This window comes from Apteryx mantelli, chromosome 14, assembly GCF_036417845.1.
Source record: "Apteryx mantelli isolate bAptMan1 chromosome 14, bAptMan1.hap1, whole genome shotgun sequence".
Taxonomy (NCBI): domain Eukaryota; kingdom Metazoa; phylum Chordata; class Aves; order Apterygiformes; family Apterygidae; genus Apteryx; species Apteryx mantelli.
In genome coordinates this window covers 17863628-17885710 of record NC_089991.1, presented here as the reverse complement: position 1 = coordinate 17885710, position 22083 = coordinate 17863628, and the positions used below count along the sequence as shown (strand labels likewise).

At 39.3% G+C, this 22083-nt stretch overlaps 1 protein-coding gene across 1 annotated transcript in view; it reads right to left on the bottom strand.

The window, feature by feature from the left end:
* Nucleotides 1-22083, bottom strand: part of TENM2 (teneurin transmembrane protein 2) — a 544540-nt gene that overhangs the window by 45200 nt on the left and 477257 nt on the right. The window contains exon 15 of the mRNA XM_067304576.1: nt 9565-9711. Coding sequence (XP_067160677.1) covers nt 9565-9711 — 147 coding nt within the window. The remainder of the gene's footprint in view (nt 1-9564; nt 9712-22083) is intronic.

The window sequence follows — 22083 nt, the reverse complement described above, 5'->3', positions numbered from 1 at the left end:
AAAATTTGTTATCCAGATCCACTATATATGAAATGAAGTAAATTATTACATAATCAGTTGGTTGCATTAGACTTGGTTGGTTAAAACAAGGGCTAGAAAAAAAATGTACCTCCTGTAAGAGAAAACTCTGCCATAAGCATGAAATTCAATTAGAATTCAGTACCTTGCTTTTAATATATATTTCAGAAGTTGTCATTTTCCAGATTTCCTCAGGCATACTGAATTATTTATATGGTTAATTCAATGACAGAAACCTCACCATTAGCCTCACCAAGATACAGCTGCTTTTCATAGCACACATCTGAGTTTGAAGTGGCCAGTTAGCAGCGTTCTGAAACGCCATGCACTAAAGAGAAGAGACTGCACAGGCTGTTACGATGGTGCTAAGCCTCTTCCAGCGATCCGAGACCAAAAGAAGTCCTGACTTGGCTTTCACTGAGAAGAAAGAAACAGGAAACTTTGATCTGATTTAAATAGGCAGCACAAGATTAGCTTTTCATTGCTGTTCTTGGTTCTTCTGAATTCCCAAATCTTTTCAGAAACAAATCAAGAGATATTGTATTCCTCTTGAAGACTTCACTTCTGCTAATGGATACACACATATCTTGACCTTCTGTGAGTTAAAACATAAACTTTTTTTGCAGACTTAGTGGTTCAGCAAAAGGCAAAATTTTGAAGTATCACATGTAAGTAAAATAATCTACTTGCGCATGCCATATTTAAAGATGGCTTTATTATTGTGTTCCTCTTGAACATCATTTCAAGGCCTAAATAGCACACAGTAGAAATAGAGATATATTTTACTGCTAATGTATTTAGCACCTCTCACTGTCAAGTTTTCCTTCACCACTGAATATATTTCTGATTACAAGTGGTAAAGTATGATGTCTTTCAAGAGCTGCCTTTTCACAACTGTCCGTCCCTAAATATAGAGCTGCAGCGCAGTGCCCGGCAGGCGTGCCTCAAGGAGCTCCCGCAGCTTCCCCAGCTGGTCGCCCCTGAGAGCCCCTCCTGCTGCGCGGCGCTTTGCAGGACCCCGCGCGAGCGGCAGCCTGAGGCAGGGAAGTGCGGAAGCTGCCAGTGCCACGCTGAGGAAGTAAAAAGGGAAGTTCTCAACCTTGTTTCCCTTCTAAATCCAAGCCTAAATTTGAGTCAAGCTAGAAAACTGAAGAACATAGGTGACAGCAGCTTTTTCTCAATATCCTCTCCTTCTGTTGGGTTGCCATTTGCTAAAGTAGCTTCTTATGCAAATTAAAAAAACGTAAAGACTTGTACTTATTTCTGGATTCTAAGGTAAAGGTTTTTTCCGATCTATGCCTAATGAAGCATCTGCACTCCTTTGAAGTAAATCTTGCTGTGATTTTCCATTCATGCTCAAGTGGTTGGGTTCCAGCATTGTGCTGCACCTTTCACTGGAAAATTGAAACCTACGCTTCTGTTTTTTTTTTTCTTTCTCTCAACTCCTACGACTAAACTATCTTTAGTTTCCACTCTTCATCAGATACTTGCAGGTTTTGTTTCAGGATCAATTAAAGACGTACGTTAGAATAATTCAGGCTGTATGATCTGAGATTCAGCTATTTGAGAACTGCTTTCTGCACCCAGCTGGGGACAGCTTTGTTTCCAAAACAAAGCTGCTTAGCACACGCTCAGTAGAGGGCATCCTTACACTTCACTAGCTCCAGGAGCTGGTGACTTTCCAAGTACAATTTGTGGAAAAAAATTTTTTTCAATAAACATTTCAGACTGATGATTAAATTGGAAGGGGGAAGAGCAGCAGCTACTATGAGCCCTGAGGGCAAAAGGGCCTTTGATCACTCTAAGGGCAAATTAGTTAATTTATCATGATCCGATTTTAATTATGTGTAGTATTAATATACCCAAGGTGAATAGAATTAGAGATGCTCTATCAGATTATCAGAAGAGTAGGCCTTCTCTCTGCCAATACAGAAATACTTTAATTGAGCTCTAAAACTGCATGCAGAACTGTTTCCACAGGTAGACCATCCTACAGCCCCATATATCATATTACCAGGAAGCTTTATCTTGTATTCAGTTGAAATTTTCACTTTTATAGCTTAATTTAATTACCATTAGTTATACTGGCATGCATCAGGCAAAGTAATTCCTCACAAGCTCCTGGTGTCAACAACGAAGGAAGCACTTCTCGTCTTATTCCAGCCCTGTTCCTCAACTGGCTTAGCCAAGCTGGGAAGCCTCTCTATAAACTATCAGGACATCCATTATAACACTGACTTTTACAATGAACCGTGAGCACAACTGAATGTTTTCAGAACCATAAACCTAAAACAAGGCTGTGTTTTCATGTTTAGGAAAAGCTGGACAGTAAATCCCAAACTGTGGCAAGGTAGAATGAACCTGGGCTTCTGTAAGCAAAGTGTGTCTCTGAATGCCAGAGAAACTCCCTCCGCAGGACTTTAAGTACCCTGGAATATGACCCCAGTGGAGCAACCTGCTACACTTTCCTTGACGCTCGGAGGACTCCAGCGCAGCCCAGAGCTCGTGCAGTCAGGAAAAACATCATCTGTTAAGAGCACCAGCTGGAAGAAACTACTGCAATAGCATCTCTGATTCAGCTCCGTACTGAGCTCTCGGTAGTCTTTCAGAACCTGTGAATACCGGTAGGTTATTGATTCTCCAGCTTCAAACCACACATCACTTAGAGATGACCCAGAGGGCTCCAAGCTAAAAGCAATCTTAAAAAAATGTTCATTCAGTTCCAGTGCCACATGGATACCTATGCAGCAACTGGTCGCTTTTTAAACCTTGGAATAAGCAGGCACTGAATTTCTTGCTTTCCCATCTCCATGGATTATAAGAGAGTATTATTGTAGTAATGTATCCCATGGGGACAGTGTGAGGATAAGCCAGTTAATGTGTGTAAAGACGATTAGAGGCTAACGTGAAATTTTAACAAAATCACAAATAAGTACTCATTAGCTCTTGCCAAACTTATCTAATGTCTAGTTTTGATACAGATTCTATACTTGAGTTTATAAAGCTCACTTTGCCCCCCCCCCGGTCCACAATAGGTTTCAACTCCTTGTTACATTACATGGTCTAAAGCTGACTATTGTACAGGCTCTGGGAGGCTTTCTGCACCAAGGGTATTCTGGGTATTTATACTGAGAACTTCATAAAATCTTTTGTCTGTGCTGAATTAGAGACCCCTGCTGAGGCAATGCTTGTTGAGGCAAGCTAAATTACATGATTTGCTTTTGTGCTGTGAAATACTTGTATTATCTTAAATGTCACGAGCCTGATGCAGTATCAAGTCATAGGACTTGTAATTCTCTAAAAGCAATTTTTTTCTAAATGCTTATTACAGGAAGACACTTCTCCTTTTCTATTTTCTTTCTGTCTAATTTCAGAGATGAGTTTTTCTAAAACAACTCAAATAAACAGCCTTTCAATCAGGCAAGTGCACTGTCCTGACAGTGAACTTGTTTAGAAGGGTATTTTGCTCTCGAATTGCAGAGAATTCATACTGGAGCAGATAGCTGACTTTCTCTCGTTCACTATCTTTAATGTACTGTGCCTAACAGAATTACCACCAACTGTATTTTTTTGTTGTGTTACAGTGATACAGTAACAAACTGAGGGGCAAATTTACCTTCTGAGATATGCACAACCCTCTCTGCAAAGCCAAATGGAAATAACTTCAAACGTATTTTAAAAAAGAGGAACTTTGCTTGACAAACAAGGAATTCCTCATTCTGTTTAATTTAGAGTTTTATATTGCACCAACCGTTATAGGTTGTTTCTCTCCCTCCCCTGCCCCGTTTTAGTTCAAATAATTACATTTGGGGGGAGAAATGTGATCTGTGAAGTGATATAAGCAACGAGAGCATTTCGGCTTTTTTTTAACCTGCCTGCACCTATTCTCTCCATCCTGATCAAATCTGAAACAAACCAATTTAGCAAAATATCCATTGGTTTCTGTTTTTTCTTTGAGATTATGTCATTTAGCTGCCTTGTCAATAAAAAAATTATAAAAATGAGCAGAATAAATACGAGTGGATGAGAAAGGTGGGAGTGTGGTACAGAAGGGAGAACAGAGCAAAAATTTTGACAGATCTAGTATGGTGCAATACGCAGTGCACGACCCTGCCTACCCGATTCCAGCTGGCTCTTCCCTCTGGAGCATTTCAGCTGAGCCCAGCCGGGCTGGGTGCAGCCTCCCCTGGAGCTCTGGGAACAGGTTACAAGGCCACCTCTTCGGGTGATCCCCAAAAAGAAGCAGATTTGTACAGCTTTTTTTCCTCATACAAGACAGGCACAGTCTGACGGGGGGAGAACTGTTCTGGTGGGCTCAGTCACATAAGGCAGAGTCAGACCCTGTCCTATGAAGCACAGAGGAAAACCAGAGGGAAGAGTGATGTATAAGGCAAGGACAGTTAACTGAAAAAAGAAGGAAAAGAAACACCTAGAAAGAGCAGCTCAGTGGTCTCCTGTCAAGGACTCCTGACAAGGCTGCTCCCGTAGAGGCCACAGTTCTTATTTAAATACTTTGCTCAAATTATCCCATCAGTCTGGGTCAAAGATCCTTCAAACATGAGCTCTGTGTACGAGCTGCATCCAACATCTAATAACACTAGTCTTTAGAAAAAGTGATATAGTTTTTGCTTTGCATTACATTATACATTTTACTTGAAGACACAGTAAGGTCTAAGGTGAAGTCTAGCAAACGTACATCACAGTTTAATGAAGACTGTTCTGAGGGGCTAGAAGCATTCTGTAGTTTAGGAACAACAAAAGTATTATAAAATACCTATTGTAAAAAGATGGATATAAATACCCCCATATAGTTACGTCCTTATGCAGTAGGTCAAAAGAAATATGAACTTAAAAATTAATGTACCTTTCCCCATTCCTCAAAATCTCATTTCTAATTGCCTATTTTTCTAAAATAAGTCCACAGTGATCTCAACGGGTTATATATGTCTTTTGGGGGGATTATAAATTGTAATCACAATTATTGGTCTTAAAATAAAATTACTTTTATCCCCTCCAAAAGATGCTTAATAACTGATAAATTACTGAGGCACTGATTAAGAAAAGGGATTTAGAAGTGGCCACAATGAGTATATTATGTACTTCAAATATGTTTTGAAAAATAGAAGTATTTTCCAATTTAAAAAGATCGTAAAAAAGAGTCAATGCCAGAAATACCTTACATTTTAGTTAGGCTTCCTCCTTAAAAGTAAACAAACAAATAAATAAATAAGAGTCTTCGAAGCTTTTTCAGTAAAGTAGCCTATGTACCACAGTGAATGTAAACAGGTTCATAATGAAGACCCAGTCAAGCACATATCTAGACTTAACATGTGATGGCAAGGACAAATATAGGTGAATTTCCCAGGGTTAGCAGCTTTGGTCATGCACAGCAGTACTTGGAAGTCTAAGAAGAGAAAGTGGCTCTGGTCCTTCGACACTCTCTCTCCTCTTCCTGCTCTGCAATCCTGCTTCATTTACGAGAGTAATACACACTGACATCTCATTTAAAATGAAGATTTGTAAGTCTCCACAAGACAGGGACACATCTGCCACTTCTAGGAATAAACCAACTAAGGGCATTAATCTAAAATTGAAAGCAAATACTAAGTATAATCTTTCATTTTTCTCCTGTTTGAATTATAGTATGGACTTCATATCATGGCAGGTAAGATAAAATAGGACAAATCGAAATCCCTTTGTAGTCAGTGGCAACCCTCTTCTTGACATCCATGAAATGAAGACTTGGTCCAAGGCATTTGAATCTGATTGTGAGATACATTTGCAATATGAATGGCTGAACAGCAAACAAGTGCAAAAATATTTTAAATCTGTTGCCATCTGGGGAAGAATGGAAGGCAGAAATTACTGTTGCACTTCAGTCACATACTTAAGCAACTGCATTTTAACAATATAAATAGATAGATTATTTTTTGTTAGCCACCTTACTCTCTTTCAGAAGAATAGCTTGCATCTTCAGTACTACCCCAGAATTACTTGCTCAAATTAGTTCACTATTTTGCTGCAAAAAAACTCGGTTGAATTTCAAATGAGAAGAGTGACTGGGAGGAAAGGCAATTTCTTTAACTGGCAATACTGTTGCCTTTTATGTGAAACTTGGGGTTCTGGTACTGGGCTGTATCTTTTAAATTGACTCCTATAGTACAGTTTTCAGCTTCATCTAATGCCAGAACTTAATTTTATCTATTCCTTTTCATGCAGTCACAACTGCATAAAGGTGCATCTTAAAGCAGACTGCACATATTCCCGCCTTCCCCCTGTTCCTGCAAACTCCTGCTGTCTCCCCTGCGTGGGCATCAATAAACACGCAGGGCACGAGATGTGCTCCTGGCCTGCTGGCTAGTGAGTCAGCTACCGAAGAGTAATGTAGCTTAAGGTAAAGGCAGAACAGCACTCTGCAATCCTAAGTATTAAGGGATTAAAGTTATATTTAGTTTTTACTTTTATTGTAGCTCTTACTTGTGATTGACAATTTGACAACCTGATAGGAGTGATGATGACTCTGCCCTTACAGAGTATATTGTAAAGGACTCTGTGCCATCTCAAAGCAATCTGAAACCCCAAAGATCATCAAACAAACAGAAACAGCAAAAATCACAAAGTCATCAGAAGAGCTGGGCAGGGCAACACAGCCCGTGGGGTGACCCTCGGCTTGTATCATGTGCGCTGTGCACAACGTGCAGTGCCGCTGAATCAAAGGGTGTTCTGTTTTTTTGTTTTGTTTTGTTTTTCTAACATATGCCTTGCAAATGTGAGGAGAAACAGCTAACTGAACAGACACTGAACACCTCCCAGGCTCTCTTACAGGCAAATCCTATAGAAAAGTAATGAGGATGATACTAACAGTGAGCAATAATGACCTTTGGATTAAAGCACTGAGCTAAGACTCAGGAGATAAGTGTTGATTTCTGGCTTTATCATAAAATTCCTCTGTAAAAATGTGTGGGTCACACCGACTTTTCAGGTTGTTTAGACTTTGAAATCAGGAACAGATTTTCAAACTACCCACACTCCCACAAGAAGCAATGAGCAGTAATCTAGCTAGGCTCCTTGGAAAAATCTGACTTCAACATTCAAGTGTCAAGAACTTCTTAAAAGTTCTGCCTTTAATCTTCCTAGCCTTCAGCTCCCCATTGGCAAAATGGGATAAAATTTTCTGCCTCTCACCACACTTTTGTATAGATATAGATTGTATATCCTTTGTGGTCAGGACTTTTGCTTCTTATGCTTACTACTAGGATTTTTTGACTTTGTCTGAGGAGTCTTGGAGATGTTGTTAAACGAAATAGTAGGGTAGCAGTAGGGTTATGTAGATATCACTCTAAATATAGACAGACATTAACAGTATTTATATGATACTCCACAAAATTTTCTCCATACACCAATGAGGCATTGGTGAAAATGATGATTCAATTCTAGAAAATAATTTATAAATAGAAAAAGCTACTTTTAAAATATACCCTATTAACTATAGCAATCTTTACGGTAAAAATTATGAGAACCCAGAAGTGTTCTTTTCCCTTCAAAACCTAAATTTTCACATTTTCATACACTAGATTATCTGACAAAAAGTGTTATAACCGATTACCACTGTTGGCAATGGTGCAGATGAAAAAATCATGACTTCAGAAAATACTGAGCAAGAACGAAAGTGATGAGATAGTTGGCAAACCTTCTAATTTCATTATTTCCCACATTCAAACAAGGCCAAGCAGTTCTCTTTCAGATATGACAATGGTGCACTAAAACCCATGCACCTTGCACAGCACTGCTGACTAGTATTGCACTTCTGTTGTACAGCATATGCATTCTACGTATTCTTTGACCTTGGTGGGCTAGTATCTGCCTTCTGTAAGCAAAGTTTTAGAGACTTGCAATTTTAAATTGGGATGAACAGCTGAATGGTCTCACTAGTCAAATAATTTTTCCCTGCTTCCCTGTGTGCTTTACAAGTCTAGAACATTGTCTTGGATAAGTAAACAAATTGCTCTCTGTGTAAAAATATTTTCCTTAGGTTACCTTATACATCTTATTCCAGTACTTCTAATAATGTTTTCAAAATTCACTTCTTGTTTTGGGGAAAAACTGGTGATAGAACCATTTTCAAATTTTCCTTTATCATCTTCAAAGCTAATACAATTTGCAGGCTTAAGCAGTTCACCTTTTAATTTCTTACACAGCTTACTAACACTACATAAGTTTAGTGGGTTTTGCCGTATAATTAAATGGCAAAGGTAAAAAAGCAGACTCCAAATAATGTGACTTTGCAGTTTGATTCTGCTTGTTACAATTCAGTGATAAAGCACATTCCAGCTTTCTGGAATTGAATCAGCTCTAGCTCTCTTTAAATATTTCTGTAAGCACTGATCACATGAAAATCTGAAAACAGGGAACTAACAGTGGATATTCAAATTAAAACAGATAATGCTTAGATGTGGTTAGTATCAAAAAATCAAAACCAAATGCACCTATTTCTCAGTTTGGGAACTCTGAACAATTCCTACAACCTGAAATTTTACACAAAATTAAAGCACTCATCTCAAAGGCAATTTTACCCTAGAAGCAACCATTTAGATAAGTCGAATGTTTCTCTGCAGTTTTAGGAATTATGAGTAAAACATTTAATAATCAGCAAACAACCGCTGAGCTCTTTAAAATAATTATTGGCCAAAGAAAAGTGAAGGAGTCTCAAGGAGGAAAGCTGTGTGTGATGCTTGATTTTTAATGAAGAGCAAAAGAGGGCAAACAGACTGAATAGAATCTAGCTACTAAGGACAGCATAAAGAAAGATATAAGAAAGCCTCTTCAAACAAATTGAGGGGAAAGTTACCAAGCAATCTTGTTTAATGGCATGGCTATTCAGAAATGCTTTTAGCCCAGCATAGCCTAATATATCACGGAAGGCTCTAGAAAACAAGATAAACTAAAGGCATCTTTGAAGGTAAACACAGAACAAATTCTGTATTTAACAGGGGTATGCCTGGTAGAGAGAGTGCCTGGGATCTCAGAACCTTACTGGTCAGCACAGCTTACTCAGCCCTTTACAGTTTGGCATATGAACCATTAAATATGACAACAAGCTACAAGGACTTGTATGGACTGTGTATATGAAAGCATGACCTTGGCCTCTAGTACAAGGCTGAAAAAATGTTTTTAAATACCCTGCTACATCAGTTGCTATGCTTTGCACACGTGCACAGAAAGTTATTTTGCAATTCACATGGGCTAAGAGCCTGCATAAAAAATGCTAATACATCGGGCCATATTCGCCGCTCATGTAAATGCCATCGGCTACAATGCAATCGATGCTGGAAGGGAGTCCGCGTGTTTTCAAAAGCAGATCTCCAGGTCGCAACATCTTTCCACAAGGACACAACTCTCCCAGTCTCATTTGTTTCAAAAGAAATGCAACAACAATACTTGACAACAGCATGACAGAGAAGTCTTTCTGAAGTAAAATGACTCATGAGGAGAGTGTGTATAACCTTCTGTTCTTTAGGGACTGGGAATTGGAAGACTTTTGCTCACCTCCCTCATTATCCTTGTTATCAGCACAGGAAGTTTCCATGGCAACATTGCATCCAGGCCCTCTCCAGCCGGTCTGGCAGACACACTGCCAGCTGTTCTGGCCGAGGGTGCATCTCCCATTGCCATTGCACAAATCAGGGCAGCCATCTGGTTGAAGAAATGAAGAAGGTAAGTACAAGACATACTTATTCACACCAACACTCAGACTTCACACACAATACTACTGTGCAAACAAAAAGTCTAGTTCTTGCTGTTGGACACTTTCCCTGCTCCAGAGCCAAAAGCCTGGTGTGAAGAAGAGGGTAAAGAAAGGGGATACCTTAGAGAAATGAAGACTTAACTCAAGCCTTTAAGAAAGGAAGAGTCCTACCGTCAGCCACAATAAAAGTTGCAAGAACCCTGAAAAACTTCACATCTTGACTTAAAGTCAGCAGAGTGAAATAACTGTCTGCTGACAGAAGATCACAGCCTTGTGTTTTTCCACTGTCTGTGTTTGTATACATCTAAAGAGGAGAACGTCTTCTTAAACAAGCATGTCAGTGTTCAGGGTGTCTTTCACATAGGGCATTGCATAACTGTCCAGAGTTTCTCTAAACATAAAGTTTAAGTATACAAAGCATGCAGTGAATCTGTTTTAAAAATATCTTCCTTCTTTAATAGTCACTTTAAAAGAGCTACTTATTTAATACTAAGTTTACTTCTGTTATGATGTAATATTTCATATTTTCTAAAAGATATTTTAGAAGAGATATCCCACAAAAGATGTATGTTTTGAATTGACTATGGATATGACCTTACTTACTATACACCAAGAACTGAATTGGGAACTGAATTATTCACCCTGCTAAGGTGCTTCTATGTTCTAACAAAATGTCCATGGATAATAGAATAACTTGACTTGCTTTTCTTCTTCCTGAAGCTGAATCAGTCTCAGGAGGCATTACTGTATCTTAGTGAATATTCATTAAGAAAAAGGGTAAGGAAATCAAATTCCATCCTGTGAGGTGCATGAAGCCTTGGTAACCCTTCAAACACATCACATCTTATCCACACAAGCTTCTTTCATTTGTCTATAAAGGTGGAAGAAGATTTAATAGTCCTGCCACAGCTCTCTCATGTCACCTTTTCATTAGTCTGAGCAGGAAGGAGAAGGCTGAATTGCCATACTGACACTAGATGTTGGATCCCCATCATTCAAGCTCTCTCATCTGGCTTGGGAGTACAGTCTAATCCTGCCATCTATACAACCACCATAAAACATGGAATAAGTAATCTCATTGCTGTTGGGCAGAAAATTTCTTCTCACTACAGCTCGCAAGGCTTCACACTCTCTCGTTTCCCCTCCACCAGCAGTAATGGGTCATTGCCAGAATCAGTATCTGAAGGGACCTGCTGCAGCCCTCAACTCTCCCTGATGTGCTGGGTTAGTCCTTTGCATTCACCACCCTGACCCCAAGCTGCGACTATTAATTACTCCCTTCCCTTCCCCCAGACATTTTAAGAACACCAAGGAATTAATTGGGTACCCTCGCAGAGCATGGCTACTCTCTTCATCAGGTGTGAGGAAGGAAGGCAGCAGTGGGAAATATTCTGAAAGCAAATAAACATGTTCTCTTTTTCTGAGTAGCACCACTTCAAATGCGCAGCGCTGGAGAAAGACGAAGAAGACAGTACACTGCCTTCGTGCCCCTTGGCCTCTAGGTGACAGGGAACAGGAGCAACTTTCAAACTAGTACATCTTTCATACTAGCACAAGTGCTGAAAGGTTGAGCAGCCTCCCAAAAAGCACTAATTTAGACTGCCTGCAAGTGCTTTTCTATGAAACTGTTCAGAAAACCACAGCTCTGAGTTTGTGCCTCTTCCTACTCCTCCCAGCTGCCTTTCCTGTAACCAAGTGATGTTCGAGGGACGTCCCCCTGATCCTACACTAGCTCCCGCACTGCTGCAGGAACTTCCCTGGAGGGAATGCAGGCTGGCTTTGTATCCCTGCTACACTCATGCAATTCGTCTCACATTAGACAAGCATCCCTTCTTACTTTTCCTCAGTGGGTTATTATCTGATAAGTTTATAGTGACTATTTAAATTTAAACAAGAATAAGTAGTCCTCGGCTACATTCATTTCCAGTGTAATTCTCTAAGTTTCCTTTACCATTAAAAAAAAAATCAATATTGTGCCTGTAAATGGTACTGAACTAAGACCTCTGAGACCTCAGCCTATCCGCAAAAAATGTTCTTTATAGATAACAGCAGTCAAAGTTTCTGCACACTGTGCTACCAGTGTGCTTGAATCTGCATCACCTCTAGCACTGGCAGAGCAGTTCAGCCGCGACAGACTCTGCCCAGTCCGCCAGCTAGAGCGGCAGGGCGCTAGGGGTCACGAGTACGACACCCGACCTTGGGGACAGGGCCAAGCCCGTTTTACACAGAAAAACTATCAGCATATAGAAACAAGTCCTAGAAGTTTTATTTCACAGCCGTTATTGTGTATTGAACAAAACACAGTGCTCCTTCCACTTAAAAGAAAGGTTATTTTTGTGTTACTTAGCTGTAAAAAGTCACAATTACTTTGCAACAGATGTAATTTATTTTCAAGGCGTTTATTTTATCTCTTTGGCTTGTCAGGTTGTTTGAATGACCAAAATGATAATGTACGAAGGAAGGCATCACACTGTAGGGCAAATTATTTGTTTTAAAAGAAAAACAAACATTAATTGTGAATATACACGCACAGTTGGCTTTAGACTGGGGCACTGAAGAGCAAGAAATTACAGTAGCAGTTTGCTTTTCAACATATGAGCAAGATGAAAACATGAACAGTAGGGAGCTAGAGAAATCTCTGAAAAGTTTTATGTGCGGCTGGGGATTAATGGACATGACTTTGCTTTTAACTTAGAGAGGGAAGCAAGCACCACTGGTATGGACATGATGTTGCTAGGAAACACTATGCTGCCTCTATCGAGTTCATCCAGCTGTGGCCATCCAAAGAGAGACTTTGTGCTCAAAAACATAAATATCAGAAGGAAGGAAAAAAAAGAAGAAACAGGCTAGAATGTAGTCTAATTATTTTGGCAATAATTTCTTCCTTTAAAAAGCCTTGTTAAATTAGTGGATGTATTTAGCTTTCAAAATAGCTTTAAGTACATGGAGAATTATTGACATATTTTGTGTGCTTACGTGGGGGTGTGCACGCACACACATGTGTATGTGCGCATGTTTGTATAGGCCTTTCTTTCTCCAGACAAATACGTTCATGGCGTTATAGCTCGTTAGACCACAACTTATTCTAAAAGCTTGTTAACTAAATAGTCAAAACAGCTCCATTACGATCTATTAAATAAATAGTAAGTTTTCTTTAAAATATGCTTATCTTTAGGCAGTGTACTTTCATTTGGAGTCTGAATATCTATACTGAAAACTTTCTACGCTGATTGGTACTGCTGAACATCATCTGCACACACAGCATCCGTGCGGGCCTCCATGGCCTTGATACACCTCAGTGGATTTTGACACCGGACAGCGAAACAAAGCAGCCACCAGAGGAACCGTCAGTCTGAACTACCGCTCAGTGCTCACAGCTGGGCACGGGACCTACTTCACGGGAAATGCACGTAATACTAAGCATGTCGCAACACTAAGTGCTTTGCAGATTGTGTCTCCCATAAAGCTTGTTGTCATTCTGCAGTCCTAGCTCACGCTGAATAGGGTATCGCCTCCTGGTTGTCTTGCGAATTTACTCTCAGAGTAAGGTAGCCAAAGAGAGAATAAGGTAGTTGCAGGGAGAAGGGCTATCAAAATCTAACCTTGAGAAGTAATTCACCGCTGTGCGAAGCGCTCAGTCACAGCACAGAAAAGGGCCCTTCACGCTAAGCGGACAGGTTGCTATTCCTCATGTGTAGAAAAACTCTACTCATCTTTTCTATTACAGTATGCTTAATGGAAAATGTCAAAAAGCTAGCTTAAAAAAAGAAGGAAGTGCTTGTTTAAAGTGCTAGATTGACAACCTATTTATTCACAGAACAGGCACAGCATGGGCAACAGCAGTTCAAGTGTCTCACACTTTCCTAGCAATGTCTCTGCACAGAGCTGCTGAGACAGCTGCTGGAGGTGAAACATTAATGCAGTCTCCCTTCCCTTTCAGTCTCCGACTTGCCTATGGGACTGGTAATCAGGAGGTGTATATGCAGGAACATATACATTTACAATTAAAAACAGCAAGCAAATTTTCAGCACTTTCTTCAATGTAGTCTCAGGAATACGTGACTAGCATAGCATTGTGAGGGACCATCAGAATAAGAGAAGACTTCAAAATCAAAATACTAATATTGATTTCCCTCCACACCATAGATATATCAAATGCCCAGCATTCATATAAAGGGAATCCGGGAAGAGAGTGGTAAAGGACGAGGAAAAACCAAACACAATATATCTCTGAATCTAACACAGAATGACATAAACTGTTTTTTCCATGTAGGAGATCCCAAGACACTTTTTAAAAAGATCACTTAACAGAACAATCTCCAGAATCTTACAGTTTTGGAAGACTAGAGCTAGTGTTTAATACCTGGATTTATTTCCTCTCTATCTTAGCTCTTTTTCAACTATCCAGCTAAATTGGAGTAACACAACCAATTCCTTACTGGATTTCACAGAGCTTTTTGCTCCTTATTGTTCAAAGAGGTTGTTACATTCTTAACTTGCTCACAGTTAAAAAAGGCTATTTCTTGGCAAGTTAATATCATTCCACATCTACAGTGGCGAGTAGTATAAGAATGCTGACCCTCGTCACACACAACAACAACTTGAGGACAACTCTGAAACTCCGAACTTTGGTAGCAAAGATTCAGCAAGCATGTGTCACAGCCCAGGGAGCCCTCTCCTCTCTATACCTACGCTGTTTCTCAGTACATTGCAATTGCTTCACTAATATTCCCCGGCCCACCCAATCCAATACACATACGCTGACAGTACACTACAATGAAAGGAACTTTGGTGATACACGATACAGGTGAATACAAGATAAAAACATGAGAGACTTCAGAAAAAAAAAATAAGTGTGGTATCTTTGCAATAACATAGTTGAGTTTCCTGCTCTAGGAATGAATCAGACAAGTCTCTCCAGCCTGTACACATTACAAAGAGGAAGAGGATCTACCATGGATGGTGCAGTGAGCAAGTGAATAACAGTACCAGTAGCAGAAGGACAGAACACTACTACAGGAAACACTATGAGAAATGAGACCATGTTAATATAAAACAGACATTTTTTGGTTCTGTTTTCTGAATTTTAAACTCTGCAGTCAATTACTACTATATATTTAAGTTATGATGTTCATCTTATTTCATATTATTAATATACATGGGATAAGGGGGGGTCAAAAAAGTTGGAGATCCTTGGTCACACCCAACAGGAAAAGAAAGCTGCTGTCTGAAAACACTTACAATCCAAAAGACAAAACATGCTTAAAATACTAAGTTTTGTTATTTGCTTGTAGAGCTCCACATGGCCACAGTCCATGACTGGGCCTAGAAGGTGCTATAACAATACAAATTAATGTCTTATTATTCTTCATAGCAACAACTGAAGAGTGAGAAAAACAAATAGTGAATCTAGAAGAAAACAAACATTGCTGTTACTGAGTTCACTGTGAGCAAAATTAAGTCTATTGCTTCCTGTGGGCCTATGTAAGCTTTATCTATTTCTCCAGTTTCATATTTTCCAAACTTGTATAGGATTTAAGAAAAGCTGAATTTAACAAAAAAGATTGCAGAACCATTATGAGTAGTAAACAAAATCAATACAGTGCTTGTTTGCAGGAAAGTATTATTAATGGATGAATTTAAGAGAGAGTACTCACAGGTTTTATCTACACTGAAATTATTCTGGGACTAAACTCTAAGGCAATTAATTCTTTTTTGAACTCAGCAAATTAATTTCCAGGATATATGCAGTACATGGAAAATGCACATTCAGTTTTAGATGAATTCTGTAAAGAGTACCTACCTAGTTCACCGACATTTACAAACGCCACGTACACCACAACACATGTACACTGCTATCTAGATGTACATAGATTTTCTTTTGCATGAACTACTTTAAAACTCCCAAACAAACAATGATATAGTACTACACTGTATCAAATCAAAATATAAAGACAGGTTGTCTGATTAATTCATGTTTTCAGTCTAAACCTTAATTCCATTTCTAATCACCAGAACTGCCAGTTATGATGGGGCCAATCACTCTGGAAAAGAAGGAAAGAAAAGGGCAGCCAGGGAAAGAGATGTCAGACGATTTCTTCCCAGACAGACAACACTGATCTCTATGTTCTTTTTAAAATTTTCAAACTTTGCAGGAATAGGCAGCCTTTTATTTTAAGGGAAAAAGGGGAACAGGCGACATGGAGGGGAAAGGTGATGCCTAATCACTATGTAGCAGTGAAGTGGATTACCATCAGTGAATTTTAGCCTCTACTCAGTTTGTACATGGAAAATCAGACTCAAATCAAAATCTCTTGTTTATCTTTCTGTCTAACTCTGTTGTTTAGGTCCTTATCCAAAGCCCACTGGCAGTCCATGGAGTCTTTTCACTAACTTCAAAGATGCCCTGCAAAACAGAGTCTACTGTACAGGACAGTCTTTTCTCTCTCACAGGATACACAACATCAATTTCAAGGGGAATATTTAAATTACATTTAAATCTTCCCCCTCTCATTATAGCTGTTAACTACAGAACTGTAGTAAATAAAAGTAGTCCAGGCTATGATGGTACCTACAGAATATAGATAAGAGACATAAAAGCAGTAATGACAATAGCTTTTTAAGTTTGGATTTTATAAGATAATCACCGTTTTCATATTTTCTGTTCATTCCTTCAGTAAGTTGCTGGCATGCTTAAGGCTATTTAGCAAATAATAAAAGAGGTACATAGAATGAAGTACCTAGCAACATGGAAAATTAAATTATGCTTTTTATTTCCTATTGTTATTCTTAATCCTTCAATTCCAAAGCCCACTGGGCTTAGTTAAAGCCAGAGGTAGGTCATACAAATAAAAATGACACATAGTAATAGGGTAGGCATGCACAAGTTATTTTCTGCCCCACTATATTTCAACTAAAATGAACTCAAAGCCAAAATATGTAATTAACATATGCCCGCGCAATATAGTATTGGTTGACAGAGAGGGCAGAGAGCCATGCAGAAATACTACCTCAGATATTCAGAGCAGGATAGTCACATAGATTGATGAATTGTTAAGAATTAACTCATCCTTTCAACATAACCCAGAAGCTTGGTCTCGCTGGGGACCTGCCATGGCAGTGCTGCTCCCAGTTCTAGAGAGCGCTCCCGCTGAGCAGGGGCACGGGGCTCTCTGCGGCTCGGAAGCATTCGTTTTTAGAAAAGCCATTTTAAAAAATTACTGAATATCCTAAATATTTCTTTAACCTGGAATTCAAATAAAGAAATGTATGGGATAAACAAAAGCAAACACTGTGTTTGCAGACGGGCTGGGGGTGATGAACACATGCCTGAGCTAAAACTAAAGCAGAATGGGCTAACTATAATTTTTTATTCAATAGGTTGGAAAAAAAAATGAAAAGGCCAAGAAGTAAGTTTCAAGAATCCCGATTGCCTCCACTCTATTACTTACAGAGCAGGCAGACAACTATGACAGTAAGTAAGGTTCTCTAGATTACTTCGGTTTGTGTACTATAACACAATTCCCTTCTAACCGCACTCTATTTACTATTTACCTGTGCAATTTCTGTCTTTCGTATGTCTTTCGTAAGGATAGGAACTGGGAGAACATCTGGGTTTCAAAACAAAATGGAAAAACGGTAGAAAGACAGACGTGTGGCTGTTTAAAAGAGGAGAAGTAAACCTCACACAAAGGGGAACTGCTGGTATTAAAAAAGAAGTCTCAAGAGAAATCACTTGCTGAAACACATTCAGTTGTCTTTACCTATCTCTCTGAAGACAAAAAAACACAAGACAGATATAGGCGGGAAAAAAAGGGCAGAAGAAAGCTCGTGTTTGCAACATAGATCACAAAAATCTGAGATGGAAAAAAATCTAATAGGAGTCAGAGTCCCACTCCTTGTTAACATGGGGCTGCTACCAGTAGCACGTTCTGTTTTAGCCAAGCTCAGTTTAAGTGACTCAAGCAGATGGACTTCTATTACTTTCTTGGGGGGAAGACACCCCCTCTAGGTCTCCCCCTGGGACACAGTTGCTCCCTAACTATCATCAGCTTTTGGAGTGACTCCCTCAAACTGCCAGCAGCTGGGCAGGGAAATGAGGACAACACAGAGTTTGCTCTACATTATCCTGAGACTTGAGGAAACCAGATGAACGACCAAAAACCCCACGTCTGCTCTGAAGTTTGGGTATACACAAAGTGCAATCCAGCTGAGCCAGAGAATTTGGGCTATTTATATATATAAAAGAAAGTTTCAGGAAAGAATGGAGGCTGCACTGAAGGGAGGTGGCAGATTAGTAAGACTAAGAAGTTTTGCCAAGGCTAAGAGCCTGAGTGCTCTGCTGCGGCCAGGAGGCCAGGGCCAGTCCTGCAAATGGAGAACATCCATGGAATCCTGTCCCCGCACAGCCCCGGACAGCAGCGGAGGTTCGGGATGATGTGATTGCACTGGCAGCACTGGCTGCGTGCCCAGAAGATGCACTCCATTTAACACACAATGCCACGCTCTTCTCGGTGACCATTCAGGCCACCAGGATCATGCGTAGGCATTTTGGATGTGTAGCAAGGTGAGCAAAGTAGTCATACCAAACCTACGGACATAATCAAAGACACTACTGCAGCCCAAAAGCTGCAGAGTAGCTACACGATTCCTTCAATAACCTAAGCAGAAGACTATTTGCTCAGGTTTTGAGCATGGGCTGAAAATATGACCCTAACATCATATTCAAGTTATGAAGTGTATACTTCTCAAACAACACTCACAGTCAACATCCAAAACAAAGACACACGAAGGATACAGTAAAATTCTTATTTAAGATAGCTAGTTCCTTAAAATTATTCTTACTGTAACAAAATCCATTTAAAATATAATCCTGGATGAAACTGCATTCACAAAACCAGTACCACCATCATAACCTTTTATTGTACTAAGGTTTCTGATACTGGGCACAAGGGTTGGCATCATCCTTGTTAAAAACCTTATTTCCAGGGAGAAAGGCCTTGGGTTTATATGTGAAATACCACCTATATAAATAGTTTAGCAACAGTGTAATGATAAAGTGGTCTCTCAGACAGGATGTGTAAATTCAGTCAATTGCAGAGTAAAAAGCGAAACATTAACCTCGTATTTAAAAGAGTATATAAACTAATTAAAATTTAATACCTAAAATCCCTACACTAATCACAGTGTTATGGCAGTGAATTTCAGTCATTCATTCATAAATGTTAGGATTCACAAAGTAATTGCTACTCATCCTTCTTACATACAATACAATTTGCTTTTTTACTATAAATAAATATATACGGTTAAATTTTTGCCTTTAAAATATGTGGCAGTCATAGTTGTTTTAAGAAATACGTCTTTGAACTTTTTTGAATAAATGATGTTTTTTAAAGTGTTGGCGTACTTTCAAATGTACTTATTAACTACGAACCTTCAAGAATCACATACATATTGATGCACAAAGGTAAATGTTCAAAAGGTCACTCTGTACAAATCCATACAGTCTTTACCCATCCTATCCTCTTCCTGACATAGGGAGACGCAAAGATGAAAAATGTACAGTGATTTTTATGTTAAGTGACACCTGTACCTAGCAAAATGATGTTTGATATTGTGCTTTTGCACCCCAAAGTTAAATTTCAAAAGCTCAGTTTCATTTGGCTAACTGAAATTCGTAAAATTCAGTCCAAATGACTTAATTTTCCCTTGTTTCAGACAGGAAACTGCAAATCTCTAACTCTGCCATTCTTAACACACAAGATGACATATGAACTCAGAGTCATGCCCAAATTGCTGAAATATCTGTAGTATTCTATTCTAGCTTTGTAGTAAAGCATGAATCCACAAAGTTTGAAAGATTTTCATAGTTTCATGTTCCTTCATGCAGTTTTCATACAAAGCCCAGAGAACAACAAAGGATGTTGTTACTCTACACTGCACTCCTAATCAGACTAAGCTTGCCAGAGGGGATGGCATGGTGCCACGTTTATTCAAATTTGAACATAACTTGGTGAAGCTGTAAATGCAGCCCATGTTTCCCTTCTGAAAAATGTGATCTGGCAAGGGAATACTAATAGAAGCTTAAAGCAGAACAGTTGCATAGCCCTGTGTCACAAGTCTTCCACAGGAGATCCTCCTTGTTCTGAACATGGATGATGGCAGAAATTTAAAAGGTAAGCCCTACTCTGCACCTGCTCAGGTAAGAACATCTAAAAAACCTGTATACACCAAGATGCCACTGAGGTAGGCCTTAATTCCTTATAATGTAATAATTTATAATCTAAGAACCTGCTGATTTAAAAAGTACATGATCAGGCTTGAAAAGGGCAGGATTGCTTGTTACTATGACAGCTCTGTACTCCCAGACATCTCATTTGCTTGAAATCCCTCGAGTGATGCAGAAGATGTGCTTTTTGCTCTATGAATGCCTTGATGGGTCAGCAAGGGAGACTACATTGTCATTGGCTAGTTGTCTTCAAGACAGAAATGCCATCCGGCATTCCTTCTATTTTAAATTTTAAAGGAAACTCACAATCACTAACTTTACTTCTCAGAAAATATTTTTAAGCAACAAAATCTCAGTGCAGAAGCAGGGAGCATAAATGCCAAACAAAGTTAAATCAGACATTTTCTGGTAAGTTAAACGTGTACATAAATACAACCACGTTAAAGTAACGTTAAGGCCTGATGTGAACCTAAAACTCCAGGATACTCATAATTAAGCATGAAACATTGTAATGAGTCCTCCGCTGTGTTCACACATTTACACCGGAATCGAGGTGTCTAAATCAGTTTTGATAACAATGCGGTTATTTCTAGCATCCTGTAAGTGATAACGGCCTAACGCAACCTGACAATGAGGCATATTTTCAGACGCCAGTATCTTCAGAGGCAATGCTTAGTCAGAACCAGGGAGAACAACAACGAAACCTCCCACAGGTGAGCGGTGCAGGACATGACAGCTGACGCTACAGACAAGGTCTTGGTATTAGGTCTGCTGAACACAGGGATATTGCAAATATGGAAAATCTTCTCTCTCTGGGATGAACTAATATGTAACAATTGTTACTATAATGTAACAAAATTAACCGCTAAGACTGAAGCAGCGAGTCTTCTTGGGATTACATCCTTTTCTATTGACTGGATTTACACTTCATCCTTTCGAGTTGTGTCTACTGAAGGGCAGGATGTTAATCCACATTGGTAAAACGCAGCCAAATTCAACAGAATTGCATGGATTTCAAACAGCTAATGTATAGCCTCAAGGTTCACAGCAGTTTGCTATAGCTAGGCCCTTCATATAATACTTAAAAATAACATATTGGCTGTTCTTCAGAAAAGTACAGGCCTTCTCTGGTTTCTATGTATTAACTGACTACCAGGCATGACAAAAACCAGAGATGGTGGTAATACCTTAGATAATAAACTGCTGGTGCTGTTTTTACAGCCCTTGTCGGCTCCTTAAAGGGCCATGGATAACCAGCACTTCTCCTGTCTGAAAGAAGCAGTAAATCACTTAGAAACTGAGATTTCCTTTCATCAGCCTGGCATTAGCCTGACTGTTCAACAACAACCCTTGGATATATCTGTTTAATCCAAATATCACTGGTATCATATTTTCCATTTCCAAACATTTTCATAAAGCCCCACTAAAACTAATCTGACTACAATTCCAGCCTAGTACACTTTGGGCTTTTCAGGGGAGACACCCACTCGCAGTTGTCAGTTCAGTCATTAACTTCAGAATACTTCTATTCACTTAACAAATCCCCCACATAGGGCATACATAAGTTGTGCTATCTTCCATCTCTGATCGACTGTAAGACTCCACTCCATGCTAAGATGATGAATTGAACTCCCTTATACATGCCTTGACTACAGCAACGCAATATATATGGGCTTAAGCCAAATTCAGTTGTGTGAATAGTGAAGTCTGTCTCCTCAGCAACAACAAGCACATCAACTATTATTTTAATTCTCTTGCCAATGGCTTCCTAAAGAAATTCAAAATCAAGTTCAAGGCCTTACTTATCTGCTAGGCTCAGGATATCTAAAAGACTGCCTAAGGTACAGGAATGAAAACTGGGGTCGAGAGCTCTGCTAAGCTGACAAAGGCTAATCTTATCTGTGTAGGAGGCGGAGATTTTTTAGAAGCCAACTCAAGACTATGGAATAAATTTCTTCACTCTATGAATAAGAACTTACATATAAAAAGCTACCACATATTATCCACTTTCTGCTCCAAGTACAAATTGAATTTCTTTGACTGTAACTCCCTTAACATACAAATAGCTATACAACTATACCGCTGTGGTGTT